Source organism: Microcebus murinus, chromosome 32, assembly GCF_040939455.1.
Source record: "Microcebus murinus isolate Inina chromosome 32, M.murinus_Inina_mat1.0, whole genome shotgun sequence".
NCBI lineage: Eukaryota > Metazoa > Chordata > Mammalia > Primates > Cheirogaleidae > Microcebus > Microcebus murinus.
In genome coordinates this window covers 243973-263440 of record NC_134135.1, presented here as the reverse complement: position 1 = coordinate 263440, position 19468 = coordinate 243973, and the positions used below count along the sequence as shown (strand labels likewise).

At 51.4% G+C, this 19468-nt stretch overlaps 1 protein-coding gene and 1 pseudogene across 1 annotated transcript; both read right to left on the bottom strand.

Annotated features, from left to right (window-relative positions):
* Positions 1–4161: 4161 nt before the first annotated feature.
* LOC105862909 (myeloid cell surface antigen CD33-like) lies at positions 4162–18557 on the bottom strand. Its single transcript, XM_075998972.1, has 9 exons — positions 18521–18557; positions 18048–18428; positions 17574–17852; positions 17348–17364; positions 15142–15230; positions 14851–14861; positions 14709–14806; positions 9917–9980; positions 4162–4628 (listed from the first exon to the last, which is right to left on the bottom strand). Exons 1-9 carry the CDS (start codon positions 18555–18557, stop codon positions 4438–4440), a joined length of 1167 nt encoding a protein of 388 aa, XP_075855087.1. The 3' UTR covers positions 4162–4437.
* On the bottom strand, positions 4545–9881 carry LOC142865755 (myeloid cell surface antigen CD33-like; annotated as a pseudogene).
* Positions 18558–19468: the final 911 nt, after the last annotated feature.

The following is a 19468-nucleotide window of genomic DNA, read 5'->3' as shown; positions in this document are numbered from 1 at the left end:
TATTCCGTAGCCAATCAGCAGCTGCACAGGTCTATCTGTAGCCAATCAGCAGCTGCACAGGTCTATCTGTAGCCAATCAGCGGCCGCACAGGTCTATTCCGCAGCCAATCAGCAGCCGCACAGGTCTACCCGTAGCCAATCAGCGGCCCACAGGTCTATTCTGTAGCCAATCGGCGAGGCAGGTGGAGCTTGGCGCCCATGAATTAAAAGACTTAACATGCTAATTTTATATTTGCATGTGAGTCATGATTTTACCCTTGTTAGGAAAAGTATCCTGTAATAGAATAAAATGAAGACATTTGTGTTCACCTCTCTGCGTCCATTTGCTGCGTGGCGTGTGCCATGTTCAAGGCCAAGTCAGAGGGACCTTGTGACATCCGGGCTCATCTTAAGGATTTTGCCTGTTTCCTTCTGGGCAACTGGGAGCCCCTAAAGGGAGCAGAGAAGTGACACCACTGGGTGTTCAGAATTCTCTCTATGTCCTCTGTGGAGGGCAGGATTGGAGGTGGGCAGGGAACAGGTACGAGGAGAAGTTTCCTTAACTGTGTGTTGACATCTCCACCTCGGAAAATGAGTCCCAGGGGCATCTGTCCCGAGCATTTAGGACTTGCTTTGCACACAGTAGGTGACAAATATGTGTTGATGGACAGGCTTACCAAATCCCCAGTAAGGTATACACACAAGTATCCACACATGCAGGATCTTGCAGGAAGTGCTGCTTTAATTTTGGTAAAGAAAATACTGCATACCTATCTCTGCCTTTCCTTTCCCTGCCTTTGCGCGTGCACAACCAGAGGAAATAGTTTTGGAGACCAACCCTGAAAGGCAAGTAGGAGTTTGTTTTTCTGTGTAGAGGCAGAGACAAATCAACAAAGTGCTTCCCTGGCGGACCGAGGTGGGCCAGGAGTGGGGAGAGAGGTTCGGGAGATAATGGCCATGTCTTCCCCATCTGGCCCTTCCCATTGGGCTCCCATGTCCAGGATCTTCTGTCCTGTGGAGGAAAGGAACTCCAGTTCTTCTCCTCCCTCCTTCTCTAGAAACCTCCAACCCCGCCAGGAAATCCAGTAGTCTGTCAGGCCTGAAAAGGCTGGCTCTGGGGCCATCAGCTGGCGAGCCTGTTCTAGGGTTTGGAGGACTTGGGTAAGGGGTCACCTTTGGGAGAGGGCTGATCACCTGGTGTAGTAGATCCTGGAGAGGCCACAGGTGAGGAGGAAGCCAGTCCCCAGGTGAGTGCCCCTGAGCAGGGTGAGGACCAGAAAGAGAGGCATCCCTAGGAGCACGTTGGGGGGATGAAGTTCCTGTTTCTAGGCCTCAGTGCCCTGTCGGCAGGACCCAGAATACTTGCCACTTTGTGACTGTGAGGCTTAAACAGCCTGGGCTAGAAAGGAACTGGAAGGCGCGTCTGGACAGAAAGTGGGGTGGGATCTTGCAGGATCTTGCAGGAAGTGCTGCTTTAATTTTGGTAAAGAAAATACTGTATACCTATCTCTGCTTTTCCTTCCTGGACCGGAAGGCTCCAGACAGAAATTCGAGAAAACATAGAAAGAGGAAAAACGTGTTCCAGACTGAAAAAGTGCAAATCAACTCAGATGGAGAAAGAAAAATAGCAGCCTTGCAGTTTCTGGGGGTGTATGGCAGGGCAGCTACGACATTAAAAGGAAACCTTATTTCTTCCCTGGTCTTGCAATAGCTGTGAAATGCCATGCGGACCCCTCTTGGAGTGACTAATGATTTCTTACTAATGATGTTCCAAACTAGCTTTGTTAGTCCCAGATAGTTACTGGGGATGCCCATGTTTCCTGTCCTTGCCCCAGAACTGCCCCGATCCCTAGTTAATACCCACAGGAGGTGAGGAGCCCAAGTATGAGGATGGACACACTCCCTGGAGGGTCTCAGACACCTCTGACCAGCTGCCCTGATCTGGGACGTCACTAGCCCCTTTCCTGGGCTCCTGCTGCCTCTACACTGAGTCTGACCAGGCTCTGCCCCACCCCCAGGGAAGATGCTCCGCCCACCAGGACACACTCTGGCCCTGGGAAGACCCAGGCAGGGGAGCTGTCACTGTTTGTAATTTGAGCTCAAGTACCTGCCAGCTCTGCAGGAGGGCCTGACCTCAGAGGCTCCCGGTCCACTGCTAGCCCAGGAGGGTCAGGGTGGGACACGTTCAGGCCAGCGGAAGAGGGATGGATGGTGTCAGGGCGGGAACAGACAGCAGCAGTAGGTGGTGCTGGGCTGTCTCTCCAGCTCCTTTCCTCCCTCCTCTTGTCAACTCATAGGCAATGTCCCGCCTATGGACACTGTCTGTCTGCCCCACCGGGCGGAGCCACAGGGAAGGAGGATGTGCTGGCTAAGACTCTCTGTTTACTGGTCTCTGTGCTGCTTCTGTACCTGTCTTGCTTCACAGCAACCTCACAGAAGAATAAAAGTAAACCCTGAAAGTGAGGGGCTAGACTTCAGGTCTGACAGAGGAGTAATCCAAGGGTCAGGAATCTAGACACTGTGACAGGGTCCCTTTCTCCAGCTCTATGCACTGTTTCAATGTCCCTGGGCAGAAGAGGACAGTGTCAGGCCTGAAAGGCAAGAACAGCACCTCATGGCCACGTATTTCTGGCTCCAACTGATCCCCCTTCCAGTGATGGGAGACTCAGCGATGCTGTCAGAGCGGCTCCCCATTCACCCCATTAGGACAGGAATGAGGCTAATGAGACCACCTGCCTCGTGTCGCTGAGTCAGGGCTGGGAAGTGGTGGGTCTGGGTGTCCTTCCTCGGGTGGGTGGGTGGCGGGTCAGGGGAGACAGGATGATGGTCTCTGTGTTGTTCCTCCAGTCCTGGGGTGTGAAACCAGCTCTCCTCCCTCTAACCACTGCTCAGAGCTCTCCCGTGGTTGTGTCCGGGCCCGTTGACAGGGCGCATGGTTGTGTTTGGAGGAAAGGCGCAGGGGGAAAAGTGGGCCGATGCCACCCCATCTGGATCAGAGGTCTAACGGTCAACGTCTAAGGTTTTATCAGGGAGGCTGATCCGTACCAGAGCCTGCCATTGTCACAGACGGAAGTCTCACTCAACCACTCTTTCTGTGGTTAAGGAAGTGGGGCTCAGGCATCAGGCATTTTTTAAGCAACCCCAGAATCTTCCATGTGTTTGTTTAAAGGCATTTCGAGCTTATGGCGTAATGCTTTCACTTCTGTCATGGCTTGGGTGCTGCTGGTGAATTTGGGGCTGTTGTTGCTTAAACTGGTTTTGTTATTTAATTAGGGTTTTTAGCAAGAATATGATAAGCCCATATGTCCCTCTGCTGGCTGAACCTACACCTCCACTTGGAGCTCATTTTGAAGGATGGGAAGGTTTTAGCCTGATGAGGACCCGGTAGTGAGCCTTCCTGGAGGGGGACATGGTGCACGGACGGGGAGGGAAGCGTCACAACGGGGTCCGCAGAGAAGGGCTTGAGGGTCAGAGGTGGCCATGGAGGAGTAGACGGGTGAGATTCAGACCAACCTGGAACAGAGGTCAGCACACCACAGCCTGTGGGCTGCCTGGTTTTGCAAATGACATTTTGTTGCAAAGCAGCCATGTCTTTAATCCATTTGCCATTGTCTATGGCCCATTAATGTCATTAATCCATTTGCCATTGTCTATGGCTGCTTTCGCACTGCAGCAGCAGAGTCTCAGAGTTGCAACAGACACCTGTGTCTTGCAAAGCCTAAAATATTTACTCGCTGGCCCTTTACAAATAAGGTTTGCCCTTCTCTGACCTAGAATCTCATGTTGAGAAACTTGCAAATTATTCTTTGGATTCAGGAATTAGGGCAGTATTTTGACTATGGTCAGCTCTGCATTTTAGAAAATTCCCCAAATGCTATTATGTGATTTTACCTGTGAGAGGACATAAAGGAAGCTGAAATTCTGGTAGGAGACAGGCAGCATCAGACGGGAAGGTTCGGAAGTGGACCGTGGCAGTGTTGGAGACCAAGTCCGGGACGTGATCAGTGGTGGGGCTTTGAGCAGCCAGTGACTCTGACGTGTTGCTGGTGCAGTTAATGTGACTGTCCACACTGGGCCTCTGAACCAAGCGTCACTCACTCCTTTCTGTCCGAGGGAGAAGTAACCAGCAGGCAGGACACTCTCACTATGCACTAGGACAGGTGTTTTCCATGTGCACCTCTATTTCGCCCTCATAGCAACCTGTGAGACAGGACATCGTTCACCCATTTTACAGAGCAGGAAATTGAGACACAGAGGGGAAAGTAGCTCACCGGTTGTCGTGCTCTTAGCAAATGAGAAAACACAGATTTGTTCCCAAGTCTCTCTGATAACAAGATCTAAGGTAATGTCAATGTAACAGGTAACTCACATGCAGTCTATAAAGTTATTTCATGTAGGGTGTTAAATCTCCAAGAGTCAGTCTTTGGCCTTTCCCATGGAGGATGTGGGTCTTCTCGCTCAGTCCAGTGCTCCTGCCACTTCCTCACTAGTTCTGATCTCTGAGTAGCAGCTGGAGGTGCCCTTTGAAGGATTCATCCCAAGGAAGCTGAGGGAGGCAAACCACAGCTCCTCCTCCATCCCCACGGTGGAGGCGGCCCCCAAAGAGCTTGATGCGTTAGTGGAGCCATGGCACTTGGACATCTTCTGGTGTTCCTGTGGGAGAGGAGAGAAGGGGGACAGAGAAGGGCAGAGGGAGGTGGACCAGGAGAAGGCAGAGAGGGTCCATGAAATGAGTTTGATTCTGAGAGGACCTTTATTCACTCTTCTATTCTTTCATCAAACATTTTCTTACGGTCCCAGTTATTCAGTTAACGAACACACAGAGCACTTATTGATGGATTTCCAATTCTCCTGAACACTCACACAGACCCATGTGGAAAACACTATTATTTTACTCATTTTACAGACAGGGAAAGGAAGTCTCAGGGAAGTTAGGTACTTCCCAAGGTAGCACATTTATTGAACTGAACCCCAGAGCTCTCTGAGACCTCCCATGTGCTGGGAACTAAATCCACAGGCAGGGAGCAAAGCAGAGGTGGCCCTGTGACCTCCAGCACTGAAGGAGATGAAGACAGAAGCAGACTGGTAATAAACATGCAACTGCAAAATTTCGTACCATGCAGGTTAACAGTACAGAGTAGAAGAACAAAGGTCTTAACAGATCCAACCCTGTCCTGCGGAGCTCCCAGTGTGGTGAGGAAGCCGTGGGGACACAGTCACCACGAGAGGTGAAATGCCCTGTAGAAATCGACGCACATGATGTGATGGGAGACAGTGCAGACGCTGCCTGAACCAGCGGAGATGTAGAGCCCAACCATTTCCCGTTGCAGCCCCATTTATTGGCTCTAGATTCACTGCAACATTTGTCAAAGGAGTCCTTGGCCATCACAGTTTCCACAGCCTCTCCTCCCGTTCTTTCTTGAACTCCCTCTAATTAAGAGATCTTCCCCCACCAGGCAAACATATCTGCTCTTGACAAGATCAGCTATAACACCACTTGATTAGGTTCAAACCGTCATTTCTCATATCTTATCTTATTGGAAGAATCAGCACATGAAACAAATGACCAGTTTCTGCTTCTTGAAGCCCCTTCTCCCCTTGGCCGCTAGGACCCGACCCTGCACCCTCCCCTTGGCCGCTAGGACCCGACCCTGCACCCTCCTGGTCATTCCTTCCTCCTGCACGGCCACTCCTTCTCAGGCTTCCTGCTGTTTCCAACTTATCTCCCTGACGCTAAATGCTGGGAGGTCCCAAGGCTATGTGGACCCCATCTCTCCTATGTGGGTTCATCCGCCTTCAGACCTTGAAGTGCACTGCCCACACAGCAAGGAGTCTCCTACGCAGACCCCTCTCCTGGACGCCACATTTTTGCCCTCTACTTGCCATCTCCATTTAGATGTCCCATAACACCTTCAAGTTTACAGTAACCAAAATGACGTTTGATCCACTCTCGAAAATATACTCCTGCTACACAGTTGGCAATTATAGTCATTGATGAATCAGTTCCTTAAATTTGAATTTTGGGCAACCACAGTCACATCGTCTCTGGTGTCTATGACATCTGTGGAGTCATCTTGGACATCCACGAACATCCATGACATCCCGGGACACCTGTGGAGCCACCTCTGACCTCTGTGATACCCATCAAGCAGAAGCCGTGAGCCATCTTTGCTCCTTTCTCCCGTGCACTGTCACTTCTAGCAAATACTGGTGGCTTCATCTTCAAGGTGTATCCAGAGCCCAAGCTCTCCACAGGAGATTCATCGTACTTGCCCAGGACTAAGTCTGTCACCTCTCTGATCTCTGGGTGTCCCTCCACCTGGTCTGTGCTCTCCTGCACGCCTTACAACACGCCCTCTCCCACTGCAGCATTGAAGTGAGTTCCAGTTCGCGTCACTCTTCTGTTTAAAACGTGTAAACGACTATGGTGGCCTGCAGGGCCCTGCAATATTTGCAGCCTCCAGTCTCTGCAAGTTCGTTCCCTACCCACCGTCACTCAGTCCCCACCCCACACACAACTCTGCTCTATCCACACTGTCCTAAGCTCTGTTTCTTTTGCATGTCAGACGCGCTCTGGTTCAAGGGCCCTGGCGTGCACTGCCCTGTGTTTGGAGTCCTCAGTGACTCAGTTCTCACGCTGCGCTCTTTCTTTTCTTACAGATGTTTGCTCAAAGGCACCTCTGCAGCCCCCAGTTTCCCTCCTGTTCTCCCACTTCGTTTCCTGCCATAGCACTCACTTCCTGCCTGTTTCCTTTGTATTTGCACGACTCACTTGTTCACCATTTTCATCCCACTCCCCAATAAAGGTAAGAACTTGATAGCTGGGATGTTTTACATTTGTAAAATATGTGTTCTCAGAAATACAGGAGTGGCACAAGCACCTAGAATGATTGGCAAGTGGCAGCAGATAGGTATTTGCAGAAGGAACAGGTGATTGCTGAGCCAGACCCTCACGGTGGTGTGCACTATAGTGAGAGTTGAGTACGTTCACGAAAGTCTTTGCTCGAAGGACGAGCAGGGTGTGGCAGGTGGAGGTAGTCACATGAGGAGTGGGGCCGGCTGAGCACTGACCCTGAGATGCAGAAAGTTTGCTCTGCTTGAGGTGGCTGAGAGGCGAGTGTGGGGCACAGCATTGATGGTGACCCTGGATTTCCTGCTCCAACTGCCGGACCGAGCTGTGTGGGTGCTCATGGTCCAGCAGTGTGGAGAAGCAGTGCATTGCATCTCCGGAGTGAGGGGACAATGACCTGTGAGGGAGGGGACACTCATGGGCTGGGGAGGGAGGTGGGAGGTGGGGCTGCAGCAGGATGAGGAGTAAAACGGGGCTTGGCTCAGAGGGAGGGTGTGTCAGGCTGTGTTCAGGAGAAGCTCAGGCACACGTGTGGCACATGGCACAGGAAGAGGAGACAGAGGACTGGGCTGCATGGGGCAGGTCTCAAGTTGGGCAATGGGGACAAGAGTGCCACCAGTGAGACGCGTAACCCAGTAAGAGGAGCGTATTTAGGGGTGCGTTAACCGTGTGCTTCTGATGGTTTGGCAGCTGGGGTCTTGCTGACCCTACAGAGACTGCCTCTCCAGGGGATGGCGGGTATCTGGAAATGGCAGAGGACGCGCCAACCGCGCACCTTCCTGCACAAACCAATCCAGCCAAAGCCCACGCCACCGACCTGCAGCAAACCAATCCAGCCAAAGCCCATGCCACCAACCTGTCCTTCACGGAGCTGTTACACTGCAGGACACTGTTCTCCTGCTCTGACCACCACAGAGCCAGGCACCAGACACCCAGAGACAGCCCCTAACCCCTTTGTGCCTCCAGAGGGGCTTTGTGACTCCAGAGGGGCTGGACGTGTGGTGGGCAGGGAGGTGGGTCTCTGAGCGTTCGGTCAGACCTGGGCAGCTCTCCTGGACCTGCCTGGCTGTGCCTCCTGAGCTCCCAACACCCAGAGCAGGGGATGTGTCTCTGAGCACCACACGGCAACAGTTTGATGAGCACTACTCAGGGGCCTGGGAATTGTCCCTGCCCTGATGGTGCCACCTCTCCAGCAAGGGGACGGGATGACGTTCTCGAAGGGAAGAGGCAGTGGAGACAGCACTGGTCTTTGGGCAGAGCTCAGAGCTATGGGCTCAGGGATTAACATTAGATAAAATGATGCCCCAAAGAGATTTTTCGGGCTATGAAACTATTCGTATATGATATTACTGAGGTGGATGCATGTCATGCATTTGTCAAAGCCCGTGGAATCCTCCATGCTGAGGGCCTGTGATGGGTAGAATGACGGGAGAAGGAACATACAACATCAAAGGTGAACCCTAACGCCAACTGTGGACTTCAGGTGACAATGATGTGTCCATGTAGGTTCACTGATCGTAACAAATGCCCCACTCTGGCAGGGAATATTGATAATGGGGAGGCTGCACATTGTCGGGGCAGAAGGAATACGGGAACTCTTCACCTTCCACTAAATTTTTCTGTGAACCTAAAACTGCTCTAACAAGTAGTCAATTTCAAAATGCCCCCAAGTTGTTCAGCGAAGGGAGGAATGAAGAACATCACTCGTGATACGAAGACAGGAAGTTGCTGGTCACTCTCCAGATGTCCGTAACCAAGAAACCTGATGGTGCTACCTGTGTGTCCAACTGCAGGCCTGTCCTGCAGCCATTTGACTCGGAAAGCCCAGCCATGGCCACAGCCAGCACAGACCCTACACCAGTAACAGCCCGACAGAGGCTACCTGGGCCGTCTCCTAGGGAGACACCAACTGGTGGGCTCTGTGGACCACCTGGGACAGGAAGAGAGCATTTCCCTCTTTAGTTGGGCGAGGGAAGGGGGAGGGAGATGAGGGTAGGCACTGCTGCCCTGCCCTGGAAGCCAGAGAAATGCATGAGGGTCAGGGCTTGTGTCCCTCTAAGTCCCCTACTCAGCCAGGCCTCAAGATCACAGCTGCCAAGTGTCCCTGGCCCTGCCCCCGCTGTCTTCCCCACACCCTCAGAGACCAGGGTGTCCTGCCCAACACTCACAGAACACGTTGAGCTGGATGGTTCTCTCCGTGGTCACATCAGCTGCAGGGAACTTCACCTGGCAGGTGAGGCTGGTGCCGTGGTCCTGGGGCCGTGGGGTGAGAGTGAGCACGGAGGAGCGGGTGGTCCTGGGGCCCAGGGAGGTGGGGGCAGCCGACATCCAGGAGAAGATGGGGGGGGCGCGTCCCCTGCTCACAGGCCCAGGGCACAGAGCAGGTCAGGGTGCTGGGGTGGCCGCACTCCAGGGTCTCCTGGAGGAGGATGTCGGGCGTGTGGGTCAGGGCTGGGGAGGAGAGGGGACACGCAGGGTCAGGAGGGAGGGTCCGAGAGGACTCAGGCTCTGGTCCAGCTCCTCCCCCTGAGCCTGACAGGCTTCTCGCCCAGCCTCTCCCAGCACGGGGTCCCAGCCCAGCCCTGCCCTGCAGCCCCCCCACCTCCTCCCCTGTGGGTACCCCAGAAGCCCAAGGCTTACCCGTCACACCCACAGAGAGCTGGGGAGATTTGTAACTCCATTTCGTTGTTCCCCTCTCTACCCAAAACAAGTATGACCCATTGTCCTTCCTCCGGGCATCTGTGATACTCAGGAGCAGCTGTTCCTCCCCGGATCCCCGAGGAGGTGGAATCGGCCCTGGGTCTCCTCCTGCACTTTTCGAGCTGGGTTGTTTGTGGCCACAGGAGCATCCTGGGGTTCTTTGGCTCCTTCCCAGAACCAGTAGCCATAAACATAGTTGATTCCGTAGGGGGACTTTGGGGGATAAAGAAATATGCAAGGCACAAGGACACACAGATCCTCCTGCACCATCACCGACTGACTCCTTCACTTTTAGTTGATATCTCAGATCCTGAGCCAGGGCCCCTGCGGGGAAACAGAGGTCAGCTTGGCTCAGCCCCCGCGGCCCGTCTCCCCAAGACCACTCACGTGTCCACAGCAGGGACAGCAGCAGCGGCAGCAGCATCTCTGAGGCGGACGGTTCCTGCGGTCCCTGTGCGAGCCGAGAAGGGGAAGGACAGTGGAGGGGAAGGGCAGCAGGACCCACGGGAAGCTGGGGAGGAAGTGAGACTCCAAAGTTTGGCAGAAGAGGAAGCTCAGACTCATGTGTGGCCGGAGCTTCTCGCCCTCTGTGCAGAGCAGACTGGAACCCAGGGCCAGAGATCCCGGCCACCAGCCCAGAGGGGAGCAGAGAAGGAGCAGAGGCTGCATCTTGTGTCCCATCCCGGAGCTTCTCTCTAACAACAGGGCCTTGACAACGACCTCTGGGGACATCTGAGGAATGGGACACCTGTGAATGTCTAAGGTCCTCCTACTCTGAGATGCTTTTCTGGGCACCACCGTTTACATCAAGGAGCTGGTCATTGCTGGCCGTTCCCAGAGTCACAGCCTCATGTAGACCTGTGGGGCAGTTGGCCCTGGGTGATGTAGGATTCTGTAGGGCTTGTTGAATGTCTGGGGTGAAGAAATGAAGAGGGCTTCTAGGTACAGTGAAGGTGGAAGCCATTCATTCATTCATTCATTCTCCAAACACATGGTGAGCATGCGTGTGTCTGTGGGGCTGGAGACAAAAAGAGCCACCACCGACCTGGTCCCTGCCCTTGACGTGCCCCCGTCCACAGCTCACGTCCTCACCACGTCCTCACACGCGCCCTCTGGCCTCAGAGCTGTGGACACTGGTGGGGTTGCCCTGTGTCATGGCAGCGTATGTATTTTTAAGAAATATGGATATGGAATTTTTTTTCCCTAGCAGCCAGTGCCCTGATTTGCAAAGTCCCAGACACATCTCTGAAATAAGAACCGTGCAGCATCTCCATGTAAAATAATGGGAGAGCTCAGGTTCCATGGACCAGTGCAGAAGAAACTTTTTTTGTATTAATGCTGCAATTTGCTACAGTGTAGACAGGAGTGATTTTTTAAAGGGCATCATCATACTACAGATTAGCACTGCCTTTCTTGTAAAACTCTGCTTTCCACAGTCAAGTGTGGCTCATAAATAAGATGGTATTTCTTGACAATATGAATGGAACGTACAGAGGAAATTAAAATTGTAGGTTCAGCTCACATGATTTTCCATCTCACTCTATGCAGTATGCATCTAACAAATCCTTTATACCTAAGACATAATAGTATTTTCCAGAATATGGTGGTAAAACCTTGATACATAGTAGTGTCTCATTCATCCTTACTAATATAGAGAGCTATTTTTATCCTCACTTGATAGATAAGGAATTTAGTCTTCAATAAGTAAAATATACTTTTTAGTAAATTATTTTTAAGTGTTAGAAATGTAGAGCATAATATAAAATCCAGTATATTCAGTTTTAACCATAAAGTCCTATCATGTTCATGAACTGGAAGGTTAAATATGAAGATGTGAGCCTCATTATGTTTATATAATGAACTTTATTAGATATAATTCACATGAAAATATATGTAAATATATATAAATTATATGTGCACCCACTTGAAGTGCATATTTCCATGAGATCTGACAAGTGTATACAGCCCTGTTATGACCACCACAGTCCAGATATATAATGTTTCCATCATGCCAAGGACTTTTCTGAACCTCTTTGCAGCTTACCTTTCTCACCTCCTGCACCAGGAAACTCCTGATTATTGTCTCTCGTGATGAATTAGTTTAGTCTATTTGAGAATTTTTTAACGATTTACTCACTTGTGTTTGGATTCTGTCACTCAGCATATTTTTGAAAGTGCACCAAGTTGTATGTGCCTGTAGTTAATCATGTGTTATTGCTAAGTAGTATTTCATTGTATGGGTGTACAATAGTCTTCTATTTATTCAGTATTGATACACATTTGGGATTTTCCAGTTTTTGCTATAGGTATTCAAGTACAAGTCTTTTTTTTTTACAGACATGTTTTTATCCTCATGAGTATACACAAGAAGAGGAATCCTTAGATCAAAGGCTGCCTGTATGTTTAACTTTAGTGGGAATTACCAACCTATTGTTCACATGGTTTGGACTTTTACCACTCCTCCCAGCCATGCCCCAGAATTCCAGTAGCTCCACAACCTCATCAACTCTTGCTATCGTCAGTCATTTATATTTTATCATTTGTAGTGAGAATGTAGTGGCATTTCATATTTTTTTTAATTTTAGTGCATTTAAATTTTAGGTACTGTCAATTTCGCTCTTTATCGATGGAGTGCTATGTGGTCTGACAGGTGTACACAGCTATAGACCCAGAGTCAGGATGCTGCAGAGTGCTGTTAGCCAAAACATCCCCGCTGCTGGCTCTTGGTGGTCAACCACCCTCCACACTCAATCTCTGAAAAAATGCTGATCACTTCTCCATCCCTGCTGATATGCCTTTCACAGAATATCATATAAGTGGAATCACTAAAAAATGCAGCCTAAATTCCGATTCATTCTCTTGGAATAATGCCTTCGAGGGTCATCCATGAGATCGAGTGTATGAATCATTAGTTTGTTCCTTTTTATTGATGACTAGTACTCTATTGTTTCCATAGATCCCCATTTTGTACACATTTAACAACGGAAGAACATTAATTTTGTGTCCAAGTTTAGGTGACGATGAAATAACTTGTGTCCAAGTTTTAGGTGCTATAAATATGCACACAGAGGTTTCTGTGTGTGAACCCAAGTTTTTGTTTCTCTTTGGAAAATACCTAGGAGTCAGGTGTTTGTCTACAGGCTATGTGTAAGTTTATATTTATATGAAATTGCTAGAATTGGTGTGAAATAGTTTCTCACTGTGGTTGTTTCTTAATTGTTGTTTTTCCGTTGTACATGTCCAAGGCGTACAACTTGATGTTCGATATTGTGGTTTTGATTTGCATTTCCCTAGCGACTTGTGACGTTAAACATCTTCTCATATGCTTATCAGCCATTTGTGTATTTTTCTAGGAATGTCATACACACCCTTTGTCCATTTTAAAAGTCTTTTGTGTTTTGGTTGCTGAGTGGCTGCTTTCTTTGTTTTTATGAAACTGGGTTTTTGTTATTGTTGTTGTTCATTGATTGTTTTATTTTGAGAGTCTTTGACATAGTCTGGATACAAGTCATTTATCAGATACCTGTTTCCACATATTTTCTCCCAATCTGTAACTTTTCCTTTGGCTGTCTTCACGATGTCTTTTACAGAGCGGCAGGCTCCCACTCCAGGCACATGTGTTGCACTGCATCCAGTCGTCCTTCTGACGTCCCCATTTGCATAGCAAGTGACACCTCAAAATTAACGCTGCCCCTCAAATATCTCCTCCCTGCAGACCTGCATGGAACACAACTGCTTATTTCTAGGAGCTCAGGGGACAATTCTGGCATCATCTGAGTCTTCCCGTCCCCTCACTGACCACGCCCACCATCAGAAACCCTGTGAACTTGACCTTCCACACGTCCCAAATCACGTGCTCACCCCGGCCCCGCCCCCCTGCTGCAGCCACCGTCCCTCCCCATGATGGCGCCTTCCCAGTCTCCCTGACCAGGGCAGCCGAGGTCCTGTCACGGTGCAAGTGCAGTCCTGTCCCTGCTGTCCCCAAAGGCTCCGGGTTCCTGGGTGTCAGCCCCGTCCTCCCCCTGCTCCCCACTCCTGCCTCCTCTGCTGTCACACACGGGCCCTGGAGAGTCCCCAGCACCCGGCCTGCCGCTGCCTCTGAGCACTGCGCTCGCTGCTCCCTCTTCCCTCCTCCTGTGACGCTGTTCCTGACTCACAGGCAGAGCCTGACTCCTCACCGCCCTCACGCTGTGCCCAGACACCACCTCCTCACACCGTCACACGGAAACTGTCCCCACTGTGTCATGCTCTCCTTCTTATGCATTATTTTTCTCTAAAAGTATATTGTCATCAAACATGGTCAAATATTCTTTATTTATTCAATTTTATTCTTATCCTTCCAGTCTCCAGAACAACAGCTTATGATGACAGAGATTTGTGACACTGTATCTACTGGTGAACCCCCTGCATGTACAATAATGCTGGCACATAGTAGGTGATCAGTAATAGTTAACAAAAAAATCTATAAATGAATGAAGGGATGTCACCCTCCACTTTGTATCATACAACACACACACACACACACACACACACACACACACACACCTGGATGGCAGTGGAGACGGGGCCTGCAGGTGACCAGGGCTGGCAGAGATAGGGGTGGGGAGGGAAGGGCGTTTCAGGAGGAGGAACTGCACATGCAAAGTGTCAGATCGCAGAGGACTTGGCCCAGTGGGTTGTGGGGACACGTTGGGAGATGCAGGGAAGGGAGGGATCAGGAGGACAGTCCAGCAGGGGACAGACCCTGCGAGGACCCAGTCCCGGCCGTGGTGTTTGCAGCTCATTCTCCAGCAATGGGGGAGGCATGGCCGTTCACACTGCGCGGGGCAGGACAAGGACACATCTGGAGGCCCAGTCTGGAGGCCTGTGCTGGGGAGAGACGGAGGCGTGGGTGGAGAAAAGGGCATGGGATGAGCCGTGCTCAGGAGAAGGAGGGACAACAGTGAGTGACTCATGGATGTGGGGGAGGGGGGTCAAGGTGGGGCACCTCACCCACATTCTGGCTACAGAGATGGGGCCACTTGCCATCAGTGGGAGGGGGGGGTCCCAGCAGGAGAAACAAGTTTAAGGAGGAGCCAGGTGGCTCAGCCTTGGCCATACTGAACAGAGCAATCCTGGAGGACACCATGGGGGAGGTGTCCAGCGGGATGTTGAAGGGTGAGATGCCCACGTCACTCACCTGAGGGATTAGCTCATGACAGTGTATACATTCTCCATGACTGCTGCCTGTGCCACATTCCTCCTGGGGGACCTCACCCTGCGTGAACAGACCAGGGCCTGTCAGCAGAGGCAGATCAGGGTGCAGAGGGCAGCAGCCTCACCTCCCTGGGCCCTGCCAGGGGCAGGAGGGGACTGGAGGAGAGAGCAGGTCTAGCCCCCAAGACCCCTCCATGACAGCAGGAACCTCCCCACCCCAGCATTAGGCCCACGGTTGGGACCCACACAGGCTTTGCACAAATGGCCTGGGTAGAGTCCTCACCAGCAAACCAGCCTCCTGCCTGGCTCTAGGCCCCTTAAACTGTTCGAGGACCCCAAGTATTGAGATTCCAGAATTCAGCATCATGTGCCCTGCCCTGCCCACCCGCCCCCTGGATCCCTGTGGCAGTGCTCACCTGAGGAAGATGAGGCAGCCGCAGAGGAGCAGGATCTTCACAGCCACCGTCCCAGTGGCCACCAGACCCACCTGTGCCACGGGCCCCAACTGCCCAGCCGGAGAGTGCCATGAGGCAGCCTCACCTGGGAAACCACAGTCCCGTGTCCTTCCTCTCCCAGTGACCAACGCCCTGTTGGTTCCCCAGACCCTCATGTGTCCCTAGAGTGGGGCCACATCAGCCCAGACCTCCCCCCAAACAACGCCCTGACTATTAATATTTAGTGGCCAGACAGAGAAAAGATATCTAACTTGGACTTTATCAAAATGTAAGACTTTTATTCATCAACTGACACTATCAATAAAGACCCATGGAATGGGAGAATATATTTGCAAGTCAGATATCTAATAAGAGTCAAGCAAGCAGCATATATAAAAAACACACTTCAAATTGCAAACAACCCAAATAACCCAATTAACCAGTGAACAAAGGACTTGAGTAAAAACTTCTCCAAAAAAAGATATAAATAATCAATATGTCCATGAAGCTATGCTCAATATCCTTCATCATTATGTTAATGCATACTGAAAATACAAAGCAATACTGTTAAAATTCTCTTTAAAAAGGAAAATGAGAACATTGGAAAGAATGTGGAGAATTTGCAATCTGCATACATTGCTGGTGAAATGCAAAATGGTGCCAACAACTGTGGAAAACACTCTGGCATTTCCTCAAAGAGTTAAACACAGAATGACAATATGAGCCAGCAATTCCGCTCCTAGGTATATGCCCAGGAGGAAGGAAAACATAGGTATGAATGAAAATTTGTATAGGAATGTTCCCTATAGCATTATTCATAATAGCCAGAAAGTAGAAACAACCCTAATTTCCATCAACTGATGAATGAGTGAGCAAAATATGGTCTATCCATAAAATATTATTTAGACTTAAGTGGAATGAAGTACCCATACATACTACACAGATGAACCCTGACAACATTATGTTATGTGAAAGAAGACACAAGAGGCCCCATTTGGCACAATTCCATTTACAGGAAATGTCAGAATAGGCAAATCTATAGATGCAGAAACAGATACGGTGTTTGCCAGACAAGGGGAAGATGGGGGCAATGGAATTATGGGTACAGGCTTTCTTTTTAGGATGACGAAAATGTTCTGAATTAGACAGTGGGATGACAGCACAATTTTGCAAATGTGCTAAAAACCATGTTTATCATGCACTTTAAAATTATTAAAATGGTGAATTTAATGTTATGTGAATTTCATCTCAACTAAAAATATGCATAAATAAAAAATTATCTGAAGATACCAATTTTTACCTGATACTGGCAAAAATGAAAAGGTTTCATTCCACACTGGGTTGAGAAAAACACTCACTGTCACCGCTTGCTTTTGGGAATATAAATATGTTCACCCTTGGCTGAGAACAATTTAGCCGTATTTCTCAACATCGTAACATATGATCCAGCTATTTTGCTTTTAGGAAAATAAAAGTCTGCTGATCCCGCAGACTTAGCCGTACACTTGTAGAAGGACACATGAGATTATCCATGGCAATGTTTCTCTTGCCAGAATAAAATTAATGCCATGATTTTCCATTTCAAAAAATGCATACAGAATTGGGGTTGATCCGTTCAGTGGAACACCACACGGTCCCAGAGGGGAATGAGGACAGTCTGGCTACTGATGTCACACCACATGTGACATCCTTCAGGTGCACAGACGAGGCTCAGAGCAGCTCGTACGGACACTGGCTGGTTCTGGGGAGGATGGGCAGGGCAGACTCCCAGTGCATTTTGAATTTTGCCTAGTTGACTGTATCATGTGTTCAGAAGTATGTAAAAGTACTGGGGGAAAATAAGAAGTAGAAGCTGGAGGAGTTGTCAGAAGACAGATCATACAGGCCCTCGAAGGATGGTTTTGCTTGCGAATGTTATCCTGTGATTGTTGTGGGGACAGAGGAGGGTGTGTGGAGGAGTCAGAGGGGAAGGAGGGGCTATGGGGACTGATGCTCAGGGGGTCATAGGGCTCAGTATGGGGAGGGGCCATTTGGTGAATCAATAAGGAGGTCTCTGGTCACCAGGATGCGTCCAGGGTGAGAAGGACCTGGCCTACCCTGAGCTGGAAGAGGCCCTGCTTCCCACAGCCCAGGAAAGGGGCTCCATCCTGCCTCCCCCCGTGCCGTCTCCTAGGGTCTCACTGATCACTGGGTTCTTTGGAATATTAGGGCAGGAAGAAGGATTTCCCTTTTAGATGACAGGGGTGTGAGGCATTCTTCTTCTACCCCAGAAGCCGCTGAAATGTCTGAGCTGTGTCCTTCTAAGTCCCCTACTCAGCCAGGCCTCAAGATCACAGCTGCCAAGTGTCCCTGGCCCTGGCCCCCGCTGTCTTCCCCACACCCTCAGAGACCAGGGTGTCCTGCCCAACACTCACAGGACACGTTGAGCTGGATGGTTCTCTCCGTGGTCACATCAGCTGCAGGGAACTTCACCTGGCAGGTGAGGCTGGTGCCGTGGTCCTGGGGCCGTGGGGTGAGAGTGAGCACCGAGGAGTGGGTGGTCCTGGGGCCCAGGAAGGTGGGGGCAGCTGACATCCAGGAGAAGATGGGGGGCGTCCCCTGCTCACAGGCCCAGGGCACAGAGCAGGTCAGGGTGCTGGGGTGGCCGCACTCCAGGGTCCCCGGGAGGAGGATGTCGGGCGTGTGGGTCAGGGCTAGGGAGGAGAGGGGGACACGCAGGGTCAGGAGGGAGGGTCCGAGGTGCGGTCCTGAGAGGACTCAGGCTCTGGTCCAGCTCCTCCCCTGACAGGCTTCACCCCCAGCCCCTCCCAGGATGGGGTCCCAGCCCTGCCCTGCCCTGCGGCTCCCACCTCCTCCCCCTGTGGCTGCTCCTGGAGCCCAAACCTTACCGGTGACATGCACAGAGAGCTTGTTTTCTACGTAGCTCCACTTCATCCTTCCTCGCTCCACCTGAAAAAAGTACGACCCATTGTCCCTCCTCCTGGCGTCTCTGATGCTGAAGGAGCAGTTGTTCCTCCCCGGATCCCCCAGGAGGTGGAATCGGCCCTGGGTCTCCTCCTGCACTTTCCTAGCTGGGTCGTTTGTGGCCACTGGAGCGTCCCGGTGTATATCAGCCCCTTCCCAGAACCAGGAGCCACGAGCTGGGGCAGAGTCAGTCCGGCCGTACTGGAGGTAGGAGACCGAGCAGGGCACAAAGACGCACAGGCCCTCCTGCACCGCCACCGACTCGGGCGCCTCCAGCCGGAGTCTCGCATCCTGAGCCAGGGCCCCTGTGGGGAAACAAGGGTCAGCCCGGGCCCCTGTGGGGAAACAAGGGTCAGCCCGGGCCAGCCCCGCGGCCCCTCTCCCCGCGGCCACTCACCTGCGCACAGCACGAGCAGCAGCAGGCGGGGCAGCATCTCTGAGGCGGAGGGTTCCCGGGCTGTCTGTGCCCGCAGAGAAGGGGAAGGCAGGCGCTGCTGGACCTGCGTGTAGCTGCGGAGGAGCACAAGACCTCGGCGGTTCAAAGAAGAGGAAACTCGGACCACAAGTGGTCAGAGCTCATGACCTGTGCACAGAGCTACGGAAACCCCGGGTCCCAGAGACCCCAGAGACCCGCCCAGGAAGGAACGGAGAAGCAGCGCAATCTGTGTCCTGCCTCCCGTCTTGGAAGCTTCCATCGAGCACCAGAGCAGAACCTGGACCAGGACCTCTGGGGACATCTGCGGCGAGGGGCACCCGTGAGGGTCTGAGGTCCTCCACCCCACGGTGCTTTTCTGTGCGCCAGTTTCCACCAGGGAGCTGGTCCCTCCTGGCCCGGTCCCAGAGTCCCAGCCTCCTCTAGTCCCATGGAGCGGTGGGTTCTGCAGGATGTAGGATTCTGTAGGGCCTGTGTGAGTGTCTGGGGTGAAGAAATGAAGAGGGTTCCTAGGAACAGTGAAGGTGAAAGCCATTCATTCATTCATTTATTCCCCACACACTAAGCATGCGTGTGTCTGTGGGGCTGGAGACAAAAAGAAACACCACCGACCTGGTCCCTGCCCCTGAGGTGCCCCCATCCACAGCCTCATCCACAGCTCAGGTCCTCACCACACACGTGGCATCCGGCCTCAGGGCTGGGGACACTGGTGGGGCTGCCCCGTGTCGTGGCAGCACGGTGTTCTGTAAGAAATGTGCATGTGGAGTTTTTCCACGGCCTCCGGTGCACTGATTTGCAAAGTCTCACTGACATCTCCAAAGTGAGAACCAGGCAGCAAGTTCAGGCAAAACAAAAGGGCGATCACAGGTTCGCAGAAGAAACTTCTTCCCCATTAATGCTTCACTTCCCTGT